Source organism: Aythya marila (assembly GCF_965140915.1).
Source record: "Aythya marila genome assembly, chromosome: 9".
NCBI classification, from domain to species: Eukaryota; Metazoa; Chordata; class Aves; order Anseriformes; family Anatidae; genus Aythya; species Aythya marila.
The window spans coordinates 17,984,107-18,006,105 of record NC_139050.1 but is presented as its reverse complement, the minus strand read 5'-3'; the positions used below and the strand labels follow the sequence as shown (position 1 = coordinate 18,006,105).

Here is a 21,999-nt window from a genome sequence, read left to right as displayed (position 1 = left end):
TAAGTTTCTTTCTTTCTGCTGCCCTTATTGCCACTTCTCTAATAGATAAGTCCCATGCATCAGCTGCCAGCAACATAAAGATAAGTTTTTCTCCTCCCATCTTTACCACATCTGCTTTACTGAAATTCATCCAACTACCTTAGCTTCTTTAGATATGAAGAACATGACACGTGAGACTCAATCAGCCATTTCAGAGCCTTATCGTGCACACAGAGTGAAGGAGTTATTCTGTTTCCCTATCTCTTTGCCCACCCCTCTCTTTCTGAGTCAGCCCAGCTACTTCATGCAGCCTCCTGACAGTGAGACGTTATGGGAACCTGCACCCAAAATGGGGTCTGCCTGTGCTTATCAGCCAAACTTGGCTTCAAGTTTCACTGGAAAATCGTTGAAGATGAATCTGAAGAACTTCTGTATGCCCCTTTTTGCTGAGCAGTTTACCTCTCACAGCTGTGTCATGGCTTTGCTATTTTAAGGTGGCTGTTATGTTATTGACGTAACAAACAGCAAAATCACAGCAAAGTCACATTCGTTGGGGAATTCCTTTGAACGGCATAGAAACTGTTGAATTCTGGAATTAATATCTGGTATTTTCCGAGCTATTTATTTCCTCTGTTTTCCATAACTGAACACTGAAAAGATGCATTCTCTTCCGAAGACTCTCAGAACAGTTCCTAAGATTATTATCTGCGAAAAGAGTTTAAACACAAATTAAAAAAACATCCATTACATCTGCTGTGAGTTATGGTCTGTGTTTATTGGACCAATAGCAATCAAAACGAGAAGTAGACATATAAAAAAAGCAACACAGGAAGTTGTGGGGGGATTAACAGAAAACTTCATACTGTGTTCAATTTTATTTATTTTTTAATACCGATGACACATAGATAGAAATGTCAGATGAGATGCCCAAACCACAGAAAAAATCATTGTCAGAGTCATGGCTAGGATATAAGCAAATCTGTGTCTGTGGCTTGTGTCCAAAGCCCATATGCCCCTGCCTGTTTGTTAGACTGAAATTTTATTTTAAACATCTTAGGTGGAACAGCACTCAAAAGAAAGCAATTGCACAGAAATGCACACTGTAATGACTAAATACAGTCTTTATTATAGAAATACCAATAATAGAAAAATAATGAGCATATCTTACTTCTCATAACAAAGTAATTTTTAGCAACCACATATTACAGCAAGCTAGAAGAGATCACCCAAACCATCTTCATACACTCAGGAAGCTAATCGACATCTCCCTTCCTCTGCTCAACAAGAAATAACTGCTGGTTTTTAATTTGGACTTTTTTGTTAATGTTGTTTTTGTATATCAGAGAGCAATAAATGACTGAAAGCAATTAAACTTTTATAAACTCCTTGGCAGCTTGGCTAACTATGACAGCATATACCTATGGGATGCTCTTGTGTCCAGCTTGGGTGTGCGAGAGACCACCGTGAGCGGCGTGCCCTGGGATGAGAGGAGCAGCAGATCACCAGGCTGCCTGCGTGTTTTGTGCTCGGGGAAGGAGGAGACAGCACTCAGGCCGGGCTGCAGGTGGGGGAATGGTTGCACCCTGGGGACTGGGATCTGATGCAGGAAGGACTTGTCCAGTGGATCCTCTGCTGCTGTAAAGCGCTAACTCCACTGGACTCATCTGGCTGCATGTTGGCAGCGTGTCATGTGAACTGTGAATTGTTTCATGGGTTTAGAACATGGGCACTTCACCTCTGCCATTTAGGGCAAGCCCAGAAAGGATTGTAGGCAGCTTTAGAAAAACAGCAAACAAATAATAGCAATAAAAAAAAATAAAAAAAAAATCAGTTAAACATGAATCTAAGCATTGTTCAATACCAATAGTTTGATTCATGAAAGTGAGAAAAAAAATGGGGGAAAAAAGCATTATCTTTGCATCACTGGTAAACATGCCAGAGGATGTCACAAGATTAAACACAACCAACCATTAAGAACACCTTTCTAGCCTCCTTTTGCTAGAAAATGTTAAAAGATTTAGTATTAACATAAAGAGCTTTTTTCAGTACAGAGCATAACAAGAAAATGTTAAATTCATATCAACAAAACTAATAAACCATACATATCAGACAATCCAAAACCCCAAAGAACATGTGAAATAGGATTTAGTTTTGAGTTGGAAAGATGCCTATTGACCACCAGTCAGAATGGCTTTGGGTCAGATTGTGTGTGGAACTCTGCTTTTAAGGCAATGCTTGTTAAAATGTCCATGTCACAGTTTAGAACACAAGCATCAGTATTGCACACAGGGGTTCATTTTCAACTGGAAGCACTTCCATATATTTACCTTTAGTTGCTGTACACCTCAACAATGACATTGTTTTTAAAAACAAAAACAAACAAAAAAAAAACCTTTAATACCATATAAAAAAAAATTGCTTTCTAAACAACAGTTCAATAGTATTGAAACTGTTCTCTTCTACTTAGGAACAAGTAACTCAGAAAAATCCACAGCTTCACTTCTTCATCAGATGAACAAAACTTGACATTTCACTTTGTTCAGAAGAAACAAGCAGCAGTCTCAAAATTCCCCAAATCTTTCCAGACCTTTAGTTCTTAGAGACAGGAACTTGTTCCCAGCACCCAGATCTCCTGCTAACTGACTTATTTTCATGTGAGAGGAACCATGAACAGGAAGATCACCCTGATATTTAGGGAGATCCTATTAAGCCCAAACAAAGACACTGAGGTCAGTGAGCTGTGTGTCCCCTAACGGGGTAAAAGAGGAAGAGCTAAAATAAGCTAAAGTTTGATAAGTAATATCAACACTGCTGGAGCCTTTTACAAAATAATCATTGAAATACTGGAGCATTCAAATTACTGTGTCTGTATGCTGCTTTACCTTCTAATTGTAGTCAGTTGTCTCCCTTGCTCTTAGGTGGTTCTGAGTTCTGCCTTATTCTTCTCCAAGTGCAAAAGTGCTTCAAAATTGTCTTCATCATTCTTATTTATGGGTTCATTCAGACTCAAAGGGAACATTTCTGGAGATTGTTAATTACACAGCTACCTGTTGGGGCGACTATGGAATGGTGCGGCTGCTGAGACGTGTTTCCTGCTTGATGTGGTCCAGCACCTTCCAGGAGTTCATGGAATTGAAGGATTTCTTTCCTTTCTCAGTTTAAATAACTAAACTCTCAATGGTTAAATACTAGCAAAATATCAAAATTATTTTTAAAAATACTTAAGGCAAATTAGACTCACGAGGTTTTGACATCAGTTTTACACCATGAAAATCCATTGCCATTCATAGCTGCTCAGGATTTGGGCCATTGCTTAATGGAAATCAAATTATCTTCCAGCATTTCTGTGTTGTTTATTTTCAAATTAAACTAACAACAAACAAGGAATTTTTACAGATAACTTCAGTCTTTCTTTTGTTTAATGGGTGCCATTCCAAAGTCCTTTTCAAGGCAAAACTTGTGTTAGTAACATTTAACATTCACATTGCTCTAACCCCTAAGGAGGAAATGAGCTCTTACAGAATATGATTTTCTCTTCTATAAATGTTTGTATATATAATTTCTTATCATTTTCATGTAGTTTGCTGAAGTAAGCAGATTTGTATGTGGTATGTGTGTGTACACGTGTGTTTATGTGCATACGTTTAGCTTTGTAAATCTTGTGTGACAACAGAGAACACTAGCTGAACTTAATTATTCTTATAAGCAATTACTGCTTACAAACCTTCATCATTTGCTTAGCAGGAAACAGACTACAGAGTGTTACAAATAGTGTGCTTTAAAGCAACTCCAAGCTATTTCCATATGAAAATCTGGCTGCTCAACTGTAAGTGCATTGGGTAGCATTCACTCTTGGGCAGAATGTTTGCTCAAAGCCTGTGCAAGCTTTTAGTTCCCACGGAAGCCCTAAACAGAGAGCTTCAGTGGATTTCTTTGCTCAAGGACCTTGTGCAGGTCTGCCACAGTGCTGGCTACTTAATCCCCAGCATTTTCAGTGGCAATGGTATGTTTCCCACATTAAGAGAGACCCTCTTTGAGTCACCGTATCTGCATGCAGTCAGCTGCAGCTAGAAAAAAATCTAAAAATACTGCCTTCAGCGTGAGGGTAACTAACGTATTACCACTGTGACCCTCTGAAAGGCTTAGTAGGAAGCAACAAGAAGTTACTAATTATAACCCCGGTATTTTAAAAGACTAATGGGAATCTGTTTATCAATGGAAGTCATACTTACTCTTGCCCTGAGCCTTCAGCAAACACAATGCTCCCACAAGGCTAGCACTGAACTCTGATTTAACAGGGTTGTCTGTAGCTGTGGACCTCTGCTCTGCTCACTGGAAGGTTTACTACTGGACTCATCTCTTCTAAGAAATCTGAATGCCATCTTTAAGAACTGGGTTCTTGTTAACTTTTTATTTTATTTTTAAGAAAAATCTAATTGATTTTATGGTGGATAATGATACTGTCTGTTTTAAACTATTTTTGATCATCTGACTTAGGTGGTCTGAATTGCCTCCTTTGTCGATAATATAAGGAATTTATTCTTTAACTTTGGTCATCTGTGGACTACATCTAAATTAGACACTAAGAATAGCCTAAAATACATGGTATAAGTCCTCTCCTTCCCACCTTAACAAAATCACTCCCAGAAACGTGCATTAGCTTTAAACACATGGTGTCATTTCACTTAAAAATACGCCTCCAGGGTAGCGAGACTGCCAGGTAGAAGCAAAAACTTGGGACTTCTCTACTTGCCACACACATTTGGAAGTACAATGGCACCTCATATGCGTTCGTACCCTCTGTATGACTTTTTTCTGGAAATCAGGAATGTGACGAACACAATGACCAACAGTCCCAGTATGCTCAGGCCCACAGCGACGGGAACTGCTTTCCTGTTTTTATCACGAAAACATTCTTCTTCTGAAAGTAAAAGGAGATCAAAGAATGTGTTAGAGCAGAACACCATGCTTGTAGACTATGCATCCGCATTCCAGAAATTATTGAATACAAGCTTTTTTCAAAAGTTCTCAAAAACCTTACTCACTTTACTTTGAGGAAAACCTTGGGCTGTGAAATCTGGGAATTTTTTCTGATCTGCTGAAATGCAGTTCAGAAGACACTTGGAGTTTTTCAGACTCAAACAGACCAAGTTATAGATGTAACACTGCTGCAGTCTTTACAGAAATGTAAGCAACTTGAAACCAGTGATCATCGGTGCTTTCTTCCTCTTTTAATGATAAGTAAATCCAGATCAACAGAAGTGAAACTACAGGTCTCAAGAAAACTACAGGCTGGTGATGTGCTTGCTTTATAGAACCCTCCCTTCACTGGGGGTTTGGTATCTTAAAATACATACACACAGCAGATTTATGTAACACTGTCATAACTACTTCACAGCCACTGGAGAATTCTTTCAGAGATGGTACCTGTTTTCTCAGCCCTTTGATTAAGAGCAAAACTAGTTTAATTTTGTGTACGGTATTGCCTAGCAGAGATCAGCCTGACCTTGAAGAGAGAGACTCTTCCTAAGCTGCCTCTGCCAGAAGTGAGGCCATACCAAAAGCCATATCTGATTTCATACATCGTAAAAATTCAAACATGAATATGGGGACCAGATGGGACTTTGATTCCTATGAGTTGTCCCAGTTCAGTTTTATCCTGTGAAAAAATCTTCACGAGACTGAGAGCACTGATTGAATTCTCAGTGTGGGTTTTAAGAACTTAAAGTTTGTAAAAAAAAACACCTTCCTTATCTTAAAAAAGCTCCAGATGTAGTTTCCCTTTCTATTCCTTCTAGAATAAGAAAAGCAGCCAAAATTTTGAACAAAAGAATGAGTCAGACAGAGCCAAATGGAGTCGAAAGAGAGATCTAAATTAAGAAGAATACAGGGGCAATATTTTGTAAGCATTGAGGAAGTCAGATGGCAGAAGAAGGGAATGTTTTATTAGTGCATGTAAAGGGCTGGATTACTGATAGGCCTATCTGTCCACCTGAATTCTTGTATGGAAATACCCTGAGAGAAAGTCAGAGGAACATAAAGATGTGCTGTTTGAAAGAGATGTCAGGGTACTACTGAGACCATCTCTGTTCTTTGTAGAATCTTTCATGCACCTCATAAGAAGCAAGGCAGTAAACAGAGCACCCATACTGTGAAACATGGGAATTTCCAAGGTCACCCAGCAGCCCTGGACCCCACACCCAGCTGCGTCCTGACAAGAAACACGGATGGCAACATCCTGTTTCCCTTTGGAAGGAAACATAGGTTTGGTGTAGGGAAGAAGCTGTGACAAGCCCCAATATATTGTGCCAGAATAGGCAATTCAGGGACTAGAGGAATCAGCGTTGGTCTGTCTCTGTCTTCCCAGGGAGTAGAAATAAGCTACGTTTGCCTTTCTGCAAAACAGACAAATTGCAGAAAAAAAAAAAAAAAAAAACATCACATTTAATTCTGGAACTAGGGAGCATGCCGACTGTGCTCCTCCTCGGGAGCACATTTCATCATGTCTAGACACAGCTGCTCTGTAAGTATCCTGCATTAACAAATATCCCTTATTAGTTGGCAGTTTCACTGCTGCAGCTGTGGGATGTCATGGGTGTCAAGAGCTTTTCAGAACAGCTAAGATCTGGCTATATTGAGAGCAGTGACCTTGAACTGAACTGTATTACGTATCAGGGGCTGGAAGAAGCCAGTGGTGAGCACACCTCTGCTTGCTCTAGAAGAAAATGGATTGAGATGAATAAAATGGTGGTTGTAGAGTTGAACATTTTTAATGAAAATGGGAAAGAGAAATTATTTAATGCGGGAGGGAAAGATACTCTTCTATCTTCCCTAACTATTGCACCGTGGTGAAAATGACTGGGAAAAGGGTAAGACAGGTTAGTCAGGTTAGAGTAGCTGGGAAGTGGTTTATATGGTTAAAATCTAGCAGAAGGAGATACCTCAGGCTGAGTACTGACAGCTAGATCTCAGAAGGTGGAAGAGGTCTGCAGGTTACTTACCTTTTCCAAACTGATTACCGACAATATCAAAGGCCTGCAGCTGCATATTAACGATGAGTAGCTGGAAGGTCTTCTCCAAGCCAAAGGTTTGCTTGCTGGCACACTTAAAGGAATTCCCCAGCTTTGCTGTAAAATGCTGCTCATGTATGGCTACGTAGTAAAGTACACCTGGAGGCCATAAAGAGGAGACAGTGAGAAATGGGCATGCACGGTAACACTGCTAAAACAGCCTCTTTCAGAGATGAAATGGAGGATGAGTAGCAGTCACAGCTCAGGCTGTCAAACTCAGGCTGGCCCTGACCACTAGTAAGTTCTTCCAGTATTTATTTTTTTCACAGCATTTTCCTGTGCTGACAGATAAAAGTTATTCTCAAGACTGAGGACTGTTTTGGACCTTAAATTTAGGCCTAAAATAATCTCTATTCTGAAAGAGTAGTGAAAGGAAAGGGAAAGTTTTTTAGGACAAAAGGAAAAGTTTAAGATTCTGATTGAACTGCAGCCTGGTCACTTCTCTTCCATTTGCATCACATAATATTTAGATGAATGACATACTGAAAGCCTAATAAATGCATAATTGGCAAAATTCAGAGTTTTAAAGATATGAAAGCCTACCCCACACACAGAATAGTTTGATAGGAAATTAACACTGTGAACTTTAAGCATAAAATCACTGACCTTCGGAAGGTAACTGTAATCCAGCCTCAATTGCACTGGCATAGTATATGGGAGCTTTCTGAAAAGGAAGAAGTATCATTATTCCTACTCCATCCCTATATTTGTGAACAAAGCAATCACAATAGTGAAGTGGGCCCACACAAAAAATCCTAAAGAAACAATTTTTAAAGCATCACCTTCGAGACCGATCCAACTTGCTTGGATGTCTTGCTTTTTCTTTTTCAAATCCTTACTAGATAAGCTGGTGTAATGCAACAATCTCAGATACATCACCAGTTCTGCTCAGGTTGGTGAAACAGGACCATGCAGTTGTGCTTTTGCACACACTGCTCAGGCTAGACATTAGTGTGATACTTGTGGTAACCCAAAGTAGGAGGGCGTTAAGCAAATGTTATACATTGCACAAGGCATGTCATAAGACCAGTTTAGTTTTAGCAACCTGTTTTGCTTTCACGTAAAGTTCCTACAATGCCTGCACGGGTAATCCTGCACTGAATTGCAAGCTGACCTGCAGCCTGACAGCTTGCATAACCTAAGCTGATACATTTTAAAGTACCTAGGACTCCCTGCACTGCAGTGCACCTTGTGCATAGATGTCCTCTGTGTGAGTAAACTGCAGAAAGCAGCCGTGCTTTGGTGTTCATTGATGTTTTGTTCTGGGAGAGGTCAGCAACAAGCAGAGAGCCAGGAGCTCATCTCTACACGCTAGCACCTCTCATTTTCTACTTTGTCTGCCAACATCAGTCACTACAAATGAGGAATCAGCAACCTGGATGTGTCTACAGGGAAGCAATAACTGCTATTTCAACCCTGTTGACCCTGTTGGTGCTGGCTGGCTTTACTCCATATGCCTACAGACTACTGACATGGAAAGCACCTGGTACTACAGCATAGAGTAAAAGTTCCTCTAAGGGTCCTGCCTGTGTATGCTCTAAAACCCTAGTGCAGCCTGAACACTGCCCTCCCCAGGACTGTCACAAGACATGGCCTCAGGGGCTTCTGCCTGCTAGCTGTGCTGGAGTCTTTATGCAGCAGCCCCATTAGTGGCTTTAATTCCAGGTATGAACACACAGGGACTGGTGAGTGCAGCTGGATGCGAAATGGCAGCAGACATGAATGTCTCCTGGGCACACACTTTTAATATCATGCAGTTTTAAAACTGGCAGGATGGACTGTGAAAGAAGTTTAAGAAAGAAAGAGGTCCTTAGCATTGTTCCTACTTAAAGAAATAAAGAGGTCAAATAATACCTTGTTTTTGGCAGCCGTGTTTGGACATAGCTAATGACTTTGCTTGGGATAAACACCTGCTCCTTCTTCACATACTGGGGGTTAGTTGCAAAATTTCCTTTTGTGGAGTTCTTTGCAAAAGGCACCCGGCAGCGGTAAGTACTGAGCCAGCTCCTCACCTCCCCACAGCCACACTGTGGCCTCAGCCCAGCTCCTCTGTCACCCTTGAAAACCAGAAGTGCCTCCTCTGGAGCACTTGTGGTTCAAAGCCAGCACTGTAGCAGCTGGAGAGACTGTGGGGACCAAACACATCAGAGACAGCAGCAAAAAGATTTCTTATTGCCTCATATTTCAAAGAAAGCTAAGCCGAGCCCTGACACTCTCTTGAGGCTTATCTTGGGTGGATTGCCTGATGCTGTGCCAGTTCAGGACCTTTTTCAGGACAAGAGAGGTCAAGTAGTTCCCAAAGGTTCACATCACTCTACTTAGCACTGCTATGAGCTGGTATTTTTATGGGTACTTGAATCACCAGACTTTTTCTAAGGATCCTTATAACACAGAAAATGGCACCCTTGTTGCAGAAAGCATACATTTAAACCAAACACTCATGGTCTGAACTGATCCCTTGTTTTAGAACAGCTCCTTGATTTGTCATCTCACTTTCTGTCTGCAGCTTTTAGAAATCTTCCTGCCATAAACTAAAACCAAGACAATTATTGATCAAAACCACCTGCAGCACTGCACGCTGCCTCTTAAAACGTGTAAATGCCTGAAGGAGAGAGCATGACTGAACTCTAGGCATTTGTCTCCTGTGGTTATAGAGTCAGCAGTACATGTGGTAGCTTATGCTGAAGACTTGTCTGCATGTGATATAGTTCCAGACAGAAACTGGTATCGATGGACACAATGTCAAAAAGACATTTCATATTAAGAAAGCATGAGCTTCTCTCTTGGCCAGGTTTCCATGCATACTTATAAGTCTCCCTGGTGCGGTGCATTTTAAGGGCACTTATCTACAATTTTGTTGTCGTAGTCCAGTTGTTTGGAATTTTCCACATAGAAATTAGAAGAAATCAAGCCCCCTTGGCTGTGTGCAGGCTGTGGCTCCTGGGCACATACACCCACACAGGTTGCCCTCTGGATTTAACGACCACTGCCAGCTTTTGGCTGGGCAGCATTTATGGGAAGCATATGACTAACTCCACATGCATTCAGGTTGCCCCTCAGACACTGTTTTGTAAGAACAACTTGACAGCATGAGTCAGAGCTCTCAGCACACGCACCTTGCTCCTGTGCAGGGTTCCTGGGGTTCCAGTGCCAAACCCATTCTCTCTGTCCCCTTACAATGCAAGCAGCAGACCTGGCCTTCCCCCCAGCTAGACTTTTACCTCTGTAAATATGACAGGAAGATTTTGCTTAGGGCTAATCTAGACTTTGTATTGCCAAATGGGTAGCTGTAAGGCCATCCTTTAGCACTTTCTACCAAAGGATCTCAGGGCGCTGTACTTGCTCTTTGTTACACATAAGAACCTTTCAAAATTCAGAGTTCAAACAAGCAAGGCCTGATGTAACATTGAAGGTAGCCCTGCTCTGAGCAGGGGTTGGACCAGGTGGCCTCAGGTCTCTCTCAGACTGAATTAATCATGGTTCTATGATTCTAGCCCCCTGGGAAGGATAGGAATAATAATGCCTCACGCACATGTGGAAAACTAGCAGTGAGGTGGATGAAATGCCTTTTCCTGCTGCACACCCTGTGTCACTGCAGTGGCTGGGAGAGGATCAGAGGCAGCCCGGGTTCCAGCTCCTCAAACCCAAACCCTTCTTCCCATTAAATGCAAGAATTACCTTTACAAAGACAAAGTTTATAAACCCTCCGCTGAAGGTGATGTTCAGCACGGACTGCACTGTCCCACAGCTTCCAGATATCCGTGTCGCATTGGGGTTGACAGTCAAGTACTCCATCCGCTTCTGTGGAGAGAAGAGACATTCTGAGGCTGCTTAAGGAGAGGAAGGGAAAATTGAGTATGAAACACACAGAGATTTACAAATATATTTTCTCCAGACAAGCTCTGTGTGTCTGGATGAACAGGCCAATGGCTGGTGGCTCCAGCACAGCCTAATTGCTGGCTGCCAGGGTCCTTCCCTGCTTGTAAACCAGCCCTAGCACCGAGCTGTTCCAATGCATTAAACTGGCAGAAAAGAAGAGCTTTCTGCTCATTTAGTGAACTAAAATGAGTTAGAACAGGGTTAGATGAGCACCAGCAATAGTTTAAAGAGAGGGAGCAGTGGGAACTTGTGCCTGAGGGCAGAGGAAAGATCAAGACAGAGGCAGGCAGTGGTTAGATTGGCTTTGGCATGGGCTGTTCCTCTCTAACTTCTGGCAACCCATGCTGTGGTCTGAAAGGAGACCTCTGAGGCCCTTAATACACTCCTCAGTTCCCTTGGTCTCATACACACCTAACTTTTGCAATAACAATCTCACTGTGGTCTGGTGAAGTCGGGAAGAACACTTCTTGCCTGGCTTCAAAACAGATGAGGGGTGAAAAATACTTTCATCCATATTGAATACTCAACCCATGTTAGAAATATTCTGACTCCAGGCAAAAAATATTTGGATTTGCAGTTGGGATGGCTCAAGAAGTATGAACTCCAGAGCCTGAGGATGTAACCCTACATACTATTTTAATGGAGGCTACAGAACTTTAACTGTGAGGGCTATAACCACAGTTTCAAGTTTTCTTACATCTTTTGCTGAATTATCCACCATGGGTCACCACTGAGAGAAGGTGGCAGTGTCCCAGGTCCATGCTCTGATCTGGCCTGGCAGTTTCTGTGGTCCTAAGAGCTCAACATGTCATCATCAAGACAACCTATCTCTGAATCCAAGTCTGTGAGTTGAAAATTTCTTGCTTTCATTGCAACTTGCAGTTTCAAGCCCTACACTAAAGTCAATTCAGCTTTTAACTAGTCTCCTATTCTGGAAAACAGAAATAACACTAGAGCCAGTTCTACCCTCCTAAATATTGGTACCACTGCCATAAAAAAGCATCCATACATCCCAAAGACATCATCATACAAGCCAAAGTAGAGCAGCTGAGCTGCTGTGGCACAGAAAAGGCCTTAGTCTGGTAGCAAACCACTTATTTTTATCATACAACCTAATTCTGTAATTTGCTTTAGCAGTAGAATAAATTCCAGCAAAGGAAGAAACAGGAATTACAAGGCTGAGCCCTGTAGCGCTTTCACCTCACCTTCTGTTTGTTTTGAACCATCAGCTGCAAACCCATCGCTGCTTTGATGCAGGTCTTGTTCCCACTGGAAAGGGTGTATGTGCCAGTGGGAATGGGAGAAGGCTGTGGTGCAAGAGTGGGTCTCACCGTCACTGTACTAGTTGAGGTGGTTGTTTGAGTCCGTGGATGAACAGTGGTCGTGTTGGGCATGGCTGTGGTTGTTGGACTTTTAGGAGTTGTTGTTTGATTTGTTGATGCTGTGGTGGGATTTATAATTTTCTTGGCTGTAGAAGTTCTGGCAGTGGTTGTCATTTGCTTCTCTGATGTTGTATTCTTCATGGTTGTGTTTGTAGCTGTGCTTGCATGCGTTGTGGTTTGGTTGGCTGGGGCCGTGGAGTATATGGTTGTGTTCTTCACAGTCGGTGTAATTGTCTCCATTGCTTGGGTTGTAGTCTGGCCAGCTGCAGTTGCATTTGCTGCTGTTGTGGTTACTACCATGGGAGACATCTGGCCAGCTGCTCTTCTGGTGGCTGCTCCTGCCTGGGCTGTCACGTAGGGAGCTGATGTTGTGGTTACCTGATGCTGGCCTGTTCTCTGCACAGTTGTATGGCTCATGGAGCCTGTGCTGTTAGATTGAACTGTGGTGCCTCGATGGGGCGAAGAATGATAAAGGGAAAGTGGGTGAGCAGAAGTAACTGCATGGTGGAAGGATGTGGTTTGTGGAGACTGCTTGGCAACCAGTGCCACTTCAGCACAGCAGGAAGAAAATGCTGCAAAAAAAGCAAAAAAATGAGTAGTCTAAAACCTTTGCATTTAACAGTCTTGTTGATACCTGCAACATAACTGCACTGACTTTGTTATCATCAAATGGATGATACGATTTTGTTCTTCCTTTGGCTCCTGCCATGATAGGAGAGTGCAAGCAGGCACGCTAGTGGACAACCCATAATTTCTCACCACTCTTCTAGCCTTCACACCTCTGAATATAAATGTTGCAGTGGCAGCACATTGTTTCCTGGCTCCCCACATGCTGCTTTTGCTGCTGAAGAAGCTAGAGGATGCTGGAAGTGTGATTTGATCTTGCACAATCCCCACACAGCACATTAATTCCCTCGCAGACAGCAATACAGCAAGATTTGCTAAGAGCAAATTATCAAGGTCTAAAGAAGAAGTTCTGTGGCTTATGGGTATTGTTTTAAGAGCCTGTACTGTTAAAATGAAATCTGGGTGGAACAAGTGAAGGGATGGTTGGTTACTTACAAACAAACATGGAGAAAATGAATTTTTTTTATTATTTGAAGGAAGAGTGGAAGCATAATAGTTATAATGATTCAGAATAGTCTGGGAAACCAGTCTGGGAGACAGGGAAATTCCAAAAATGTATTTATGCTGTTGGTGTAGCCATGTCAGCCTGAACCCCCAAGTTCTTCATGGGAGATGCCCAAGGGGATATTCCAAATGGGGAAGATTAGCCCTGTTAGTGATGGTCTTTCAGTAACGAGAAACAAATTTCAAGATACAGCATTCAGGGGCTTTTTGGACCACATCTAAAAATAGTCACAGCATCAAAATTACACTTGTATCTTATAACATTTACAGAAATGTGTCCCTTGCAGAACTGTAGAGAAAATATCTGTTTCCTAAATAAAACTAACAAAGTGAAGACAAGGTGAAAATAGACATTGTAAGAATAGATGAAGGTCACAACTCTTCTGTTTGAGTCTTTGATTGTGAGTATGCACCAAGACACTGAAAAGACAAGATCAAGCCAAAAGTAATAAATCGTGGGCATAAATATATTCCTTGATGTACTAGTTAAATGTTTTACCACCTAAATTAGATGGAGGACATAGATAAATTCCCATAATACAACTTGATAGAGTTGAAAAAGTACAAAAAAATTGGCAGAACAGATCCCTCTGGTACTGAATTTTATCAGAAGGAACCTAAAGATGCCATAATTAATAATTATACTTTAGTTAATTTTCTCACTTTCCCCTAGACTTTACAACATCTGATGGCAAAGCTGGAAAGCAGATAACCTCTCCTTCTCTGTATGCTCACATCGATAGGGCCAGTGGAAAACCAGAGCAGTTGCTGTGTACCAGGTACAGGAGGTTCAATTTGAACCAGCACAATAGAGATAAAACAGAAGAAGTTGCAATTTTCACTCTTTTTTTCCCCCTTTAAGTTCATGAAACAACTCATATTTAAATTTCAATGCCTTAAATACTCAGTACTTCTCAGTTTTTACCTAACCAATCTGTTTCGGTTAGTGACCAGGTAACACAATCTCATATAGACATGGGGAGAAACAACATTTCCCTAATGCCTGGATGCTGCCCATAGTTTTTAAAGGAAATTTCATATTTCCCCTAAAGATCATTGCAACCTAACTATTTTTCATCAGAAAAACATTCAGCCCCATCGGGTCACTGAGGGATAAAGTCCGAAGTGCCTTTGAAGTAGCCTGTGGCTTGTGCTCACCAGGTGACCTACCAGATGTCTCATCCTACAGCTCTGCCTGGCGTTTTGGAGCCTCTGCTGGGCCACAGCCATGCTGCCCGTTGGCGTCGGTCATCTTCTCAAAAGGCATTTGACCACATGGGCTCAGCAAGCCCTCTCAGGGATAGGTAAGGATTGTTCTCTGCATCTAGTGGTCCTGACTGTCAAAAGCATAACAATTAATTGAAGCCCTGCATCCTGCTGTTAGTTTCCATTTCTTTTTTTCTTCATTCCTAATCTGGGCCTGGAAGCTCCTGTTTTCAAGTTGTGGTGATGGGAGGTTTCATGGATGAGAGTCAATGCCAGCAAAAGCACACAACAGCTCTGCTTCCAGGCACCACAGAGGAAGAGGAGCGCTCAGTGCCATGACCTGGTAGCAAAATGTCTCAGCCTGACATTCTGTAATGGGGTGGGTGGGAGAACCTCTTGCTGGGGATTTTTTTCTCCTTCTTGTTAACCACACACTCCCACTGCTCAGCAGCCCAGCAGGTTTGTTCTGCTTTACACTACCCGGGGGAAATGCTTGTATTTGGCTGGCAGATTTTGTAATAGTTACAGACACAAAAACCTGACCTAGCTCCTACAGTCACGGGAAAGGCTCTTTGGTTCAAGCTGTTGAGGAACTGGAAAAACACCAAGATTTTCTGAGAGGTTTCAGTACTCTCCGAGAGAGTTTTCCTCAAAGACAAGAGAGGTTTCTTAAACCTCCAACCCATCAGATCTTCCTCTTTTAAACTCTGATTGTTTTTAATTTCCTACCTGTGCAGAAAGACCCAACTTTGGGGCATTAACAAAAGATCACAACAAATTACTAAAGGCACAATCAAAAATGGATGAAGAGCAGCCGAGGAAAATTTCTTCCTGGCCAAAGATATCTTTGCTGATCACTGAGTTACTTCCCTGAGCCTGATCTTTCTCTCCTTCCTTGTACAGATTTTGGGGCTACTTCAGCAGACCGTGGCTATAAAGCGGGGGTGGGAAAGCAGAGAAACCATGTTGGAACTGTTTGTGGTCGAGACCCTGTACTGCTGCCCCGCTCTCTGTGGTGCTACAGCAGAGCTGGGAGGGGGACAGGGGGTGTTACTGGTGTGATCCCGGCACATTGACAGCAAAATACACCGCAGAAAGACAGTGCCCCACCAGCGAGCAAAAAGACTGTTTGCCTGTTACAGTTTCAATCCCTCTCCATCCACCCCTACCAAGTAGATTTTGTACAGCTACAGGTGCTGAGGGCTGACTTTACATGCTGGGACACATCCTTCACCAGGCTGGCTCCACAGATTTTCACAGAGCAGGACTGAACGGTGACTTTGATGTGGTTTGTTGGCAGATAAGCCCCAGCCTGCCTCAGCCTTCCCTGAACCCCCTGCCTCGCTCTTGCTTTCCTGCTCACGCTCTGCACCTTGCGGTGCAGACAAATGAACAACTCAGGCAACGTTTCTTTAGTTTTTCTTTTGCTTGTTTCACTCAAGACCTTCAGTCCTTTCCACTGGTCTGGGAATCATATTTAATTAAGAAAATTTAAAAAGCCTACTTCTAATACTATTTTGAGCTGACTCTATCACAGAGTTTATGTCACCAAAGAGCACAAGGCAAAATATTAGGGAAAACATCAGACTAAGTCTACACCAGCTGCAATGAAATGTAGTTATAGTTATTTCTCACCAGTGGGACTTTACTGAAAGCTCCCTTACTGTTACGAACAAGACTCCCTCAAGTTTTCAGTCTGTTAAGTGCAAAGAAATAAAAGCAGCATACTGTGTCTCTTTTTGGATAGAAATGCTGGTAGACGTGACTTACCACAGGCAAAGGCGAGCAAGATGAGCTGCGGCGAGCTTCTTCCCATGGTCAGCACAGTTGCAAGGCCGAGAAATGCTGCTTCTCACCGTGGAGCAGGTCAAAAGGAGTCGAGGTTTCCTGTGAGCTGTGAAGTTTCACTTGATGCAGAGTGCTCAGTCACGTGGGTGGAAAGGAGGTGGGGAGGGAGGGCGAGAGCAATGCTGCGCATCTGTAAGCTAATGCAGAAGGAAATAAATGATGTTTAGAAAAGAAAGTGAAAACAGAAAGGACAGCGGGGTTAGCACAGGGGAGGACAGGCTCTCCCTGAAACTGAGTCCTGGGGCTCTGCGGGGCCACACAGAGCTTCGTGCTCCTCTCTCCAGTTTGGATAACCTGGAGCAGATGCAGCTCTGCCCCAGTGGAGGGTTAAGACAAGCTAACCTGTACCTTCCCCCATGTTCTTTAACAAAGTAGTTTCTTTAGGGTTTTAACTCCATCTCTGAGGTTAAGGCGCAGAAGGGAGAGGTGTGATCTCTGGCTGCCTCCTCAGAGAGCCTGCTCAAAGACAGACAGGGCTGAGCAAAGACCCAGAAGGGCTCTGGTCCTAGCTGGGGACTGTCGGCAGACTTTGCTGCCCAAGGACTGAGTGTGGTCAGGGTGGATCCCCGAGGTGGCTCACCATTAGCGTTTTGTCCAAACCCACTCCCCAGCAGAACGCAGTGACTCACCTATGTCCTGTGGCGTCCTCTGTGAGCCATGCCAAGCCAGGACAGGAGCAGCATGGGCAGGTCCTAGCATGTGGAGCCACACGCCAGAGATCTGCAGCAGAGCATCACGACTGCCCATGTGTGCGGCCAGATTCCAGCCTTGCACCCTTGCCATGGGGCCTGCTTGGTGCGGGTGGAAGCAAAGCCACACACGCCCTAGAAAAAGCTTAATGGCTGTAGAAAAGAGATAATACACTCGTGGAACAAGAGAAAGGGTCTGGGATCTGGCATGTTCCTGATTCTTTTTTGATTCTTTTTTTTTTTTTTTTTCCTCGCATCGATATTGAAATGCAGTAACATGGCAGGGCCAATAACTTGAAAACTCAGGAGAAGTGAAGTTTGCCCCTAGAAATCTGGATGCTGATTAAAATTAGTTCCAATTTATTTTGCTCTCTCTATTTGCAGTGTGTTTCTGCATTCTCATTTTTACCTCCTTGCCTTTCTGCATGATCCACAACAGACACTTTTATCAATTAGCCCTCCTCAACACACCGCTGGCAGCAGGAATCCTGGGGCTAACTACAGCACAGTTACCCTACAGCTTCCTCACCTTATAACTGCAGCATGTGCATGCAAAACTCTCAGCTGTCTTGGTGAACCTTTATACTCTCCTAAGAGTCCCAGAGATTCAGGAACACGGCTAAGGGAGAGGGGCAAAGGAAAATTAAAACAACACTTTGTGTTTTTGTGACACATATATGTTGCACTAATAAAGTTATATTGGATGGATGGGTGTTTTTTTTCAGCTATGCGGATGGGCCTTTACCAGTACACATTTATTTTGAACAGAAAGCTCATGTGACTTGTTGCTTCATATAGAGACACCAACCACAATGCTTTGTACTAGTTATAATTTTTATAAATTTCAAACAAAGTGTGGTTCTACATAGGTCAGAATGGCCTTATTACAGAAAGTTCATTTGCACACTTTTTTTTTTTTTCCTTGTAATAAATTCATACATTCTGTCTTGACTGGAAAAAAGGACAGATGACTCTGTGCTTTTTCCCTGTCTGATTATCTCTCATCAGTCACAATATACAAATACATCATTATCAACACCATGGAAAATATGTAAGAAAAACAAACTGTACCAATTCTCAGCTGGGGAGAGGAAATCTTAGCAGCTATTTCAGCTCCAACTGCAAGAAGAAATACACAATTTGGCTCTTTTTTTTTTTTTCCTCCCCCTATTCTTAAATATTTCTAATCATATATATATTAGAAACCAGGCTTTGAGTATTTTTGGAAAGGAAGCACAAGGCCTTTTTCATACCCAATCCTGTCTGAAATCTCAGAACCTAAGAAAATGATGGATAATAAAATGGCTTTTCATCACATACACAACCAGGATATAAGACGCACACACGCAGCTTTGTTGTGACTGGCAGGATAAACCAGTGTTCAGACACGGTTTGGCTGAGCCATTTCTGATGCAGACAACGATAACTGGTCTGAATCTCCATTCAGTGGAGTCAGAAAATGAAAGAAGGAGAGGATCACGCCTGGGTACATTCTGGCCTGGTTTACTAACGCAGCAAGACTGATACCATGGTAATTGCCTGTCTGTTGGTCACTGCCTCTGGCAATGAAGGAGCCCTCGGCCCACCCACACCCAAAAGAGCATGGTGCTCAGCCATGTGCTGCTATGGCACAGATTTACCTTGGGCCTTGTCTTTTCCACAGCTGAAACTTTGTGGCTACTTCTAAATGACTGTTATATTATCTCCAAACAACACTGAAATGAAATCCATCTTTGGAAACCACCATTTTTGGGTCCATCTATCTGAAAATGATAATCTCAAAGACCTACATACAGAACAACTATACCTTAATGTACGCATCGGTGCTGCTGGACCTTTGCAGATCCAAACTGCACATGGAGAGTCATGGAGAGTCATTCCCTTAATCATCACCTTGCTTGACAAAAATACACTAATTAAAAGACTATTCTGTCTACTAATAAAAACAACAACAAAAAAAAGTCACCAAACCCCATTCTGTTGCATCAGCAAAGCCAGAACATTAGTCCTTGTTGGCTGCCCACGGACTTGTCAGCCTGACCTTCACTGAAATTTATTCTTTAAAAAAGCAAAGCCAGCAGTGTTGCACTGTCTGAGGAGCATCGCAGACATCAGCCAGGCAAAGGGCTCCGGGAACTCCCCAGCAGCAGCTGCAGCATGGTCTGAGTCTGGGACACGGGGACAGAAACAGGCAGCTGCCTTTGGCTTTCTGGTTCTACAGAGAGATTAAAGACACAACTAACTGGTGTGGGCTCCCTGCTCAGGTTCAGCGAGTCTGAGGACAGCTGTGGCACAACCAGCTCCCAAAGACTGCTGAGACTTGAGTGCTGTGTCACTGCTGCACACAGCCGTGGGGCAGGGAGGCACTAGCCAGCCTCGGGACATTCCTGGTGCAGGGGTAACTCAAACTTTGGTCCAACAGGATAAAACATGAGATTCTGAAATAAACAACAAATGTTTTCAGAAGCAAAGTAGGAACAAGAATTGTTATAATCCAGCCCATACCTTTGCAGTTATCAAGTGGGTTGGTGAGCTGGGAGACAGAAGACACTTCTGCAGCAATCCTCTTCCCTGCTCCAGCTCTTGAGTACCCCACAGGATGCCACTGCTGACACTCACATACGGCACAGTGGGACATGTGAATGCTTTGCTTTCCCCGAAAGGTCCCCAGTTTTTGCACACACGCTAGAATTTAACACCAGAGTTGGACATGAGGGAAATCCAATACCTCCCATTTCACAGGGAGATACTGAGGCACCAGGGGATACAGGAGCAGCACACTGACACCCTGCACACAGCAGAGGTAGGAAAAGGACTCGCAATACCTGATTTTTAATCTCCAGTTCAAACAACGACTTCCCACTGCCATGTCACCATTAGAATGAGATTCCTCCACAGAAACTCCAAAGTGCAGGTTTGGGTCTTCCCACGAGTGTGCAATGTCACAAATCCTAGTTTTGGCAGTTTCATTTACACAGGGTAACCCTCCCCCATCTCTCTCTCTCACACACACACAAAAGCTTACTATACTTACTTACTAATGTGCAATCAAAGCTCCCTTCCCTGTTCCTCTCCTGTGCATAGGGCAGGGGTAGACAGGAGCACTGTTATCAGGCCATGCAAGAATTACTGAAAGTAATATAGAAACCAAAGTGAAGTAATTTTATGGAGAGGATTAAATAATTGCACTACAAGAAAATGTCACTGCACGTTTCCTTGGGGGACTGAAAGGAGTCAGTTCTTCCCTCAAGGTGCTCATAACTTCAGCAGATTTTAGCAGGAATCATGTTCCTGGGAGCCTACATGTCATTTTTAAGGTAAATGACCAGCACAAAATGTACCAGCTCTTATCTCAGTAGGACAAAATTAGCTACCAAAAAGTTACAGTCCTTTTGTCACAAACAGAAAACATCAGAAACCAGAGTTTAAAACTGAGGGTTAGAAGAACATTATTTATGGGGATTCACCACCACAGTGCAACTCATCATTAACCAATAAGCCTTCACAGGCAAACAAAATCTGAATAAGCCTTTACCTACCTACTTCAAAGCTCTTTCTTGAATGGGACTATCTACTTGCTTCGCAGCTATCCTGACTCACACACTACGATATTTGCAATACCAGCCTTCACTGAGACACAAAGAAAAACATTCAGGTCCCTGCAAAGAAGATAGCAAACATGTTACAGACTCCTACTGTTTTGCTAAGAGGCTCAACTACTAAAGAGTACTATTTGGTTTTGCTTTCTCTCCCTTTTTAGTGATCTTGTCCCCTTATTTACATAGAGCATCACTGTTCTCAGAGATAAAAAAAAAAATCTCTAATATTGAAAGCCGATCACTGTTTTGAGCTTCCAGGGTCATTTTTTTCCAGTCTGATCTTTACCTGTTTGCAACCTTGGTCAATACTATTTTTTACTAAAGTACTAGCAGCTTTTGTGGGACCTAAGACCCAATTACCACCAAAATACCTTCACACCTTAACAGCTGCTCTAAATGAGCTAATGGCTTATATAGGAATAATAAAATCTGTAATCACTTTATCTTGTACATTACATCCTTATGTGGCAGAGATTTGGTACAGTCCTTTAACCAAATGTCTTGGAAATAAGTATTTAACTACAACACTTTATCCACTCATTGGAGCATCTAATGCTCACTGCCTATTTGTGATGCTTAAGTATATTCCATGTGGGGGGTGAAATGTTCCTACTCCATAGCCCAGCACACAAAAAAAGCATGCAGTCTACTCAAACATATGACATTAAATGGCATTCAATTGAATTCTCGGCACCAAATGCAAAGGATTGTGAACCAGCAACCACAGACTGCAGAGGGGGCAGAGGAATGACTTCTATTGTATAAAGAGTCAAACATGTTCTTTGTCACAGTAACTGTCACACATCCTTGCCTCCCGGCTAAGCACTGCACCTCCACATCATGGCCAGGAGTTGCCATCTGCATCATCCCAAAATAATGCTGTGTGCAGCAGGTTGTTCACTGTGCCATTGCAAAAGTAGTCAAGTCATTGCTGCATGAAGCCTCAACGATGGCCCAAGTCAGAAGATTCCTTTTCACAACCAACCTAAAATGTGATGGTTTTGGTGTTTACCATCAGCAAAAAGGGCACATTTGTGATGTATCAGCTGGAATTAAGGAGGGCGGGGAAGGCACAGCCACTGAGGCAAGCAAATGGGAAAAACCTCCAGGCGACCCCATAGTAGAGCAAGAACTCAAAACCATGTATGTGTCCCTCTGCAGTAACTTGGTGTTCAAGCAAAGTTGCCAAAAGGTGCGTGCATAGTAACTCTCCAGC

General features: G+C 42.8%; 1 protein-coding gene across 1 annotated transcript; it reads right to left on the bottom strand.

The window, feature by feature from the left end:
• Positions 1-750: 750 nt before the first annotated feature.
• Positions 751-16,605, bottom strand: LAMP3 (lysosomal associated membrane protein 3). Its single transcript, XM_082766886.1, has 6 exons — positions 16,418-16,605; positions 12,134-12,882; positions 10,728-10,850; positions 7,656-7,713; positions 6,981-7,148; positions 751-4,900 (listed from the first exon to the last, which is right to left on the bottom strand). Exons 1-6 carry the CDS (start codon positions 16,461-16,463, stop codon positions 4,761-4,763), a joined length of 1,284 nt encoding a protein of 427 aa, XP_082623012.1. The 5' UTR covers positions 16,464-16,605; the 3' UTR covers positions 751-4,760.
• Between the last annotated feature and the right edge of the window lie 5,394 nt (positions 16,606-21,999).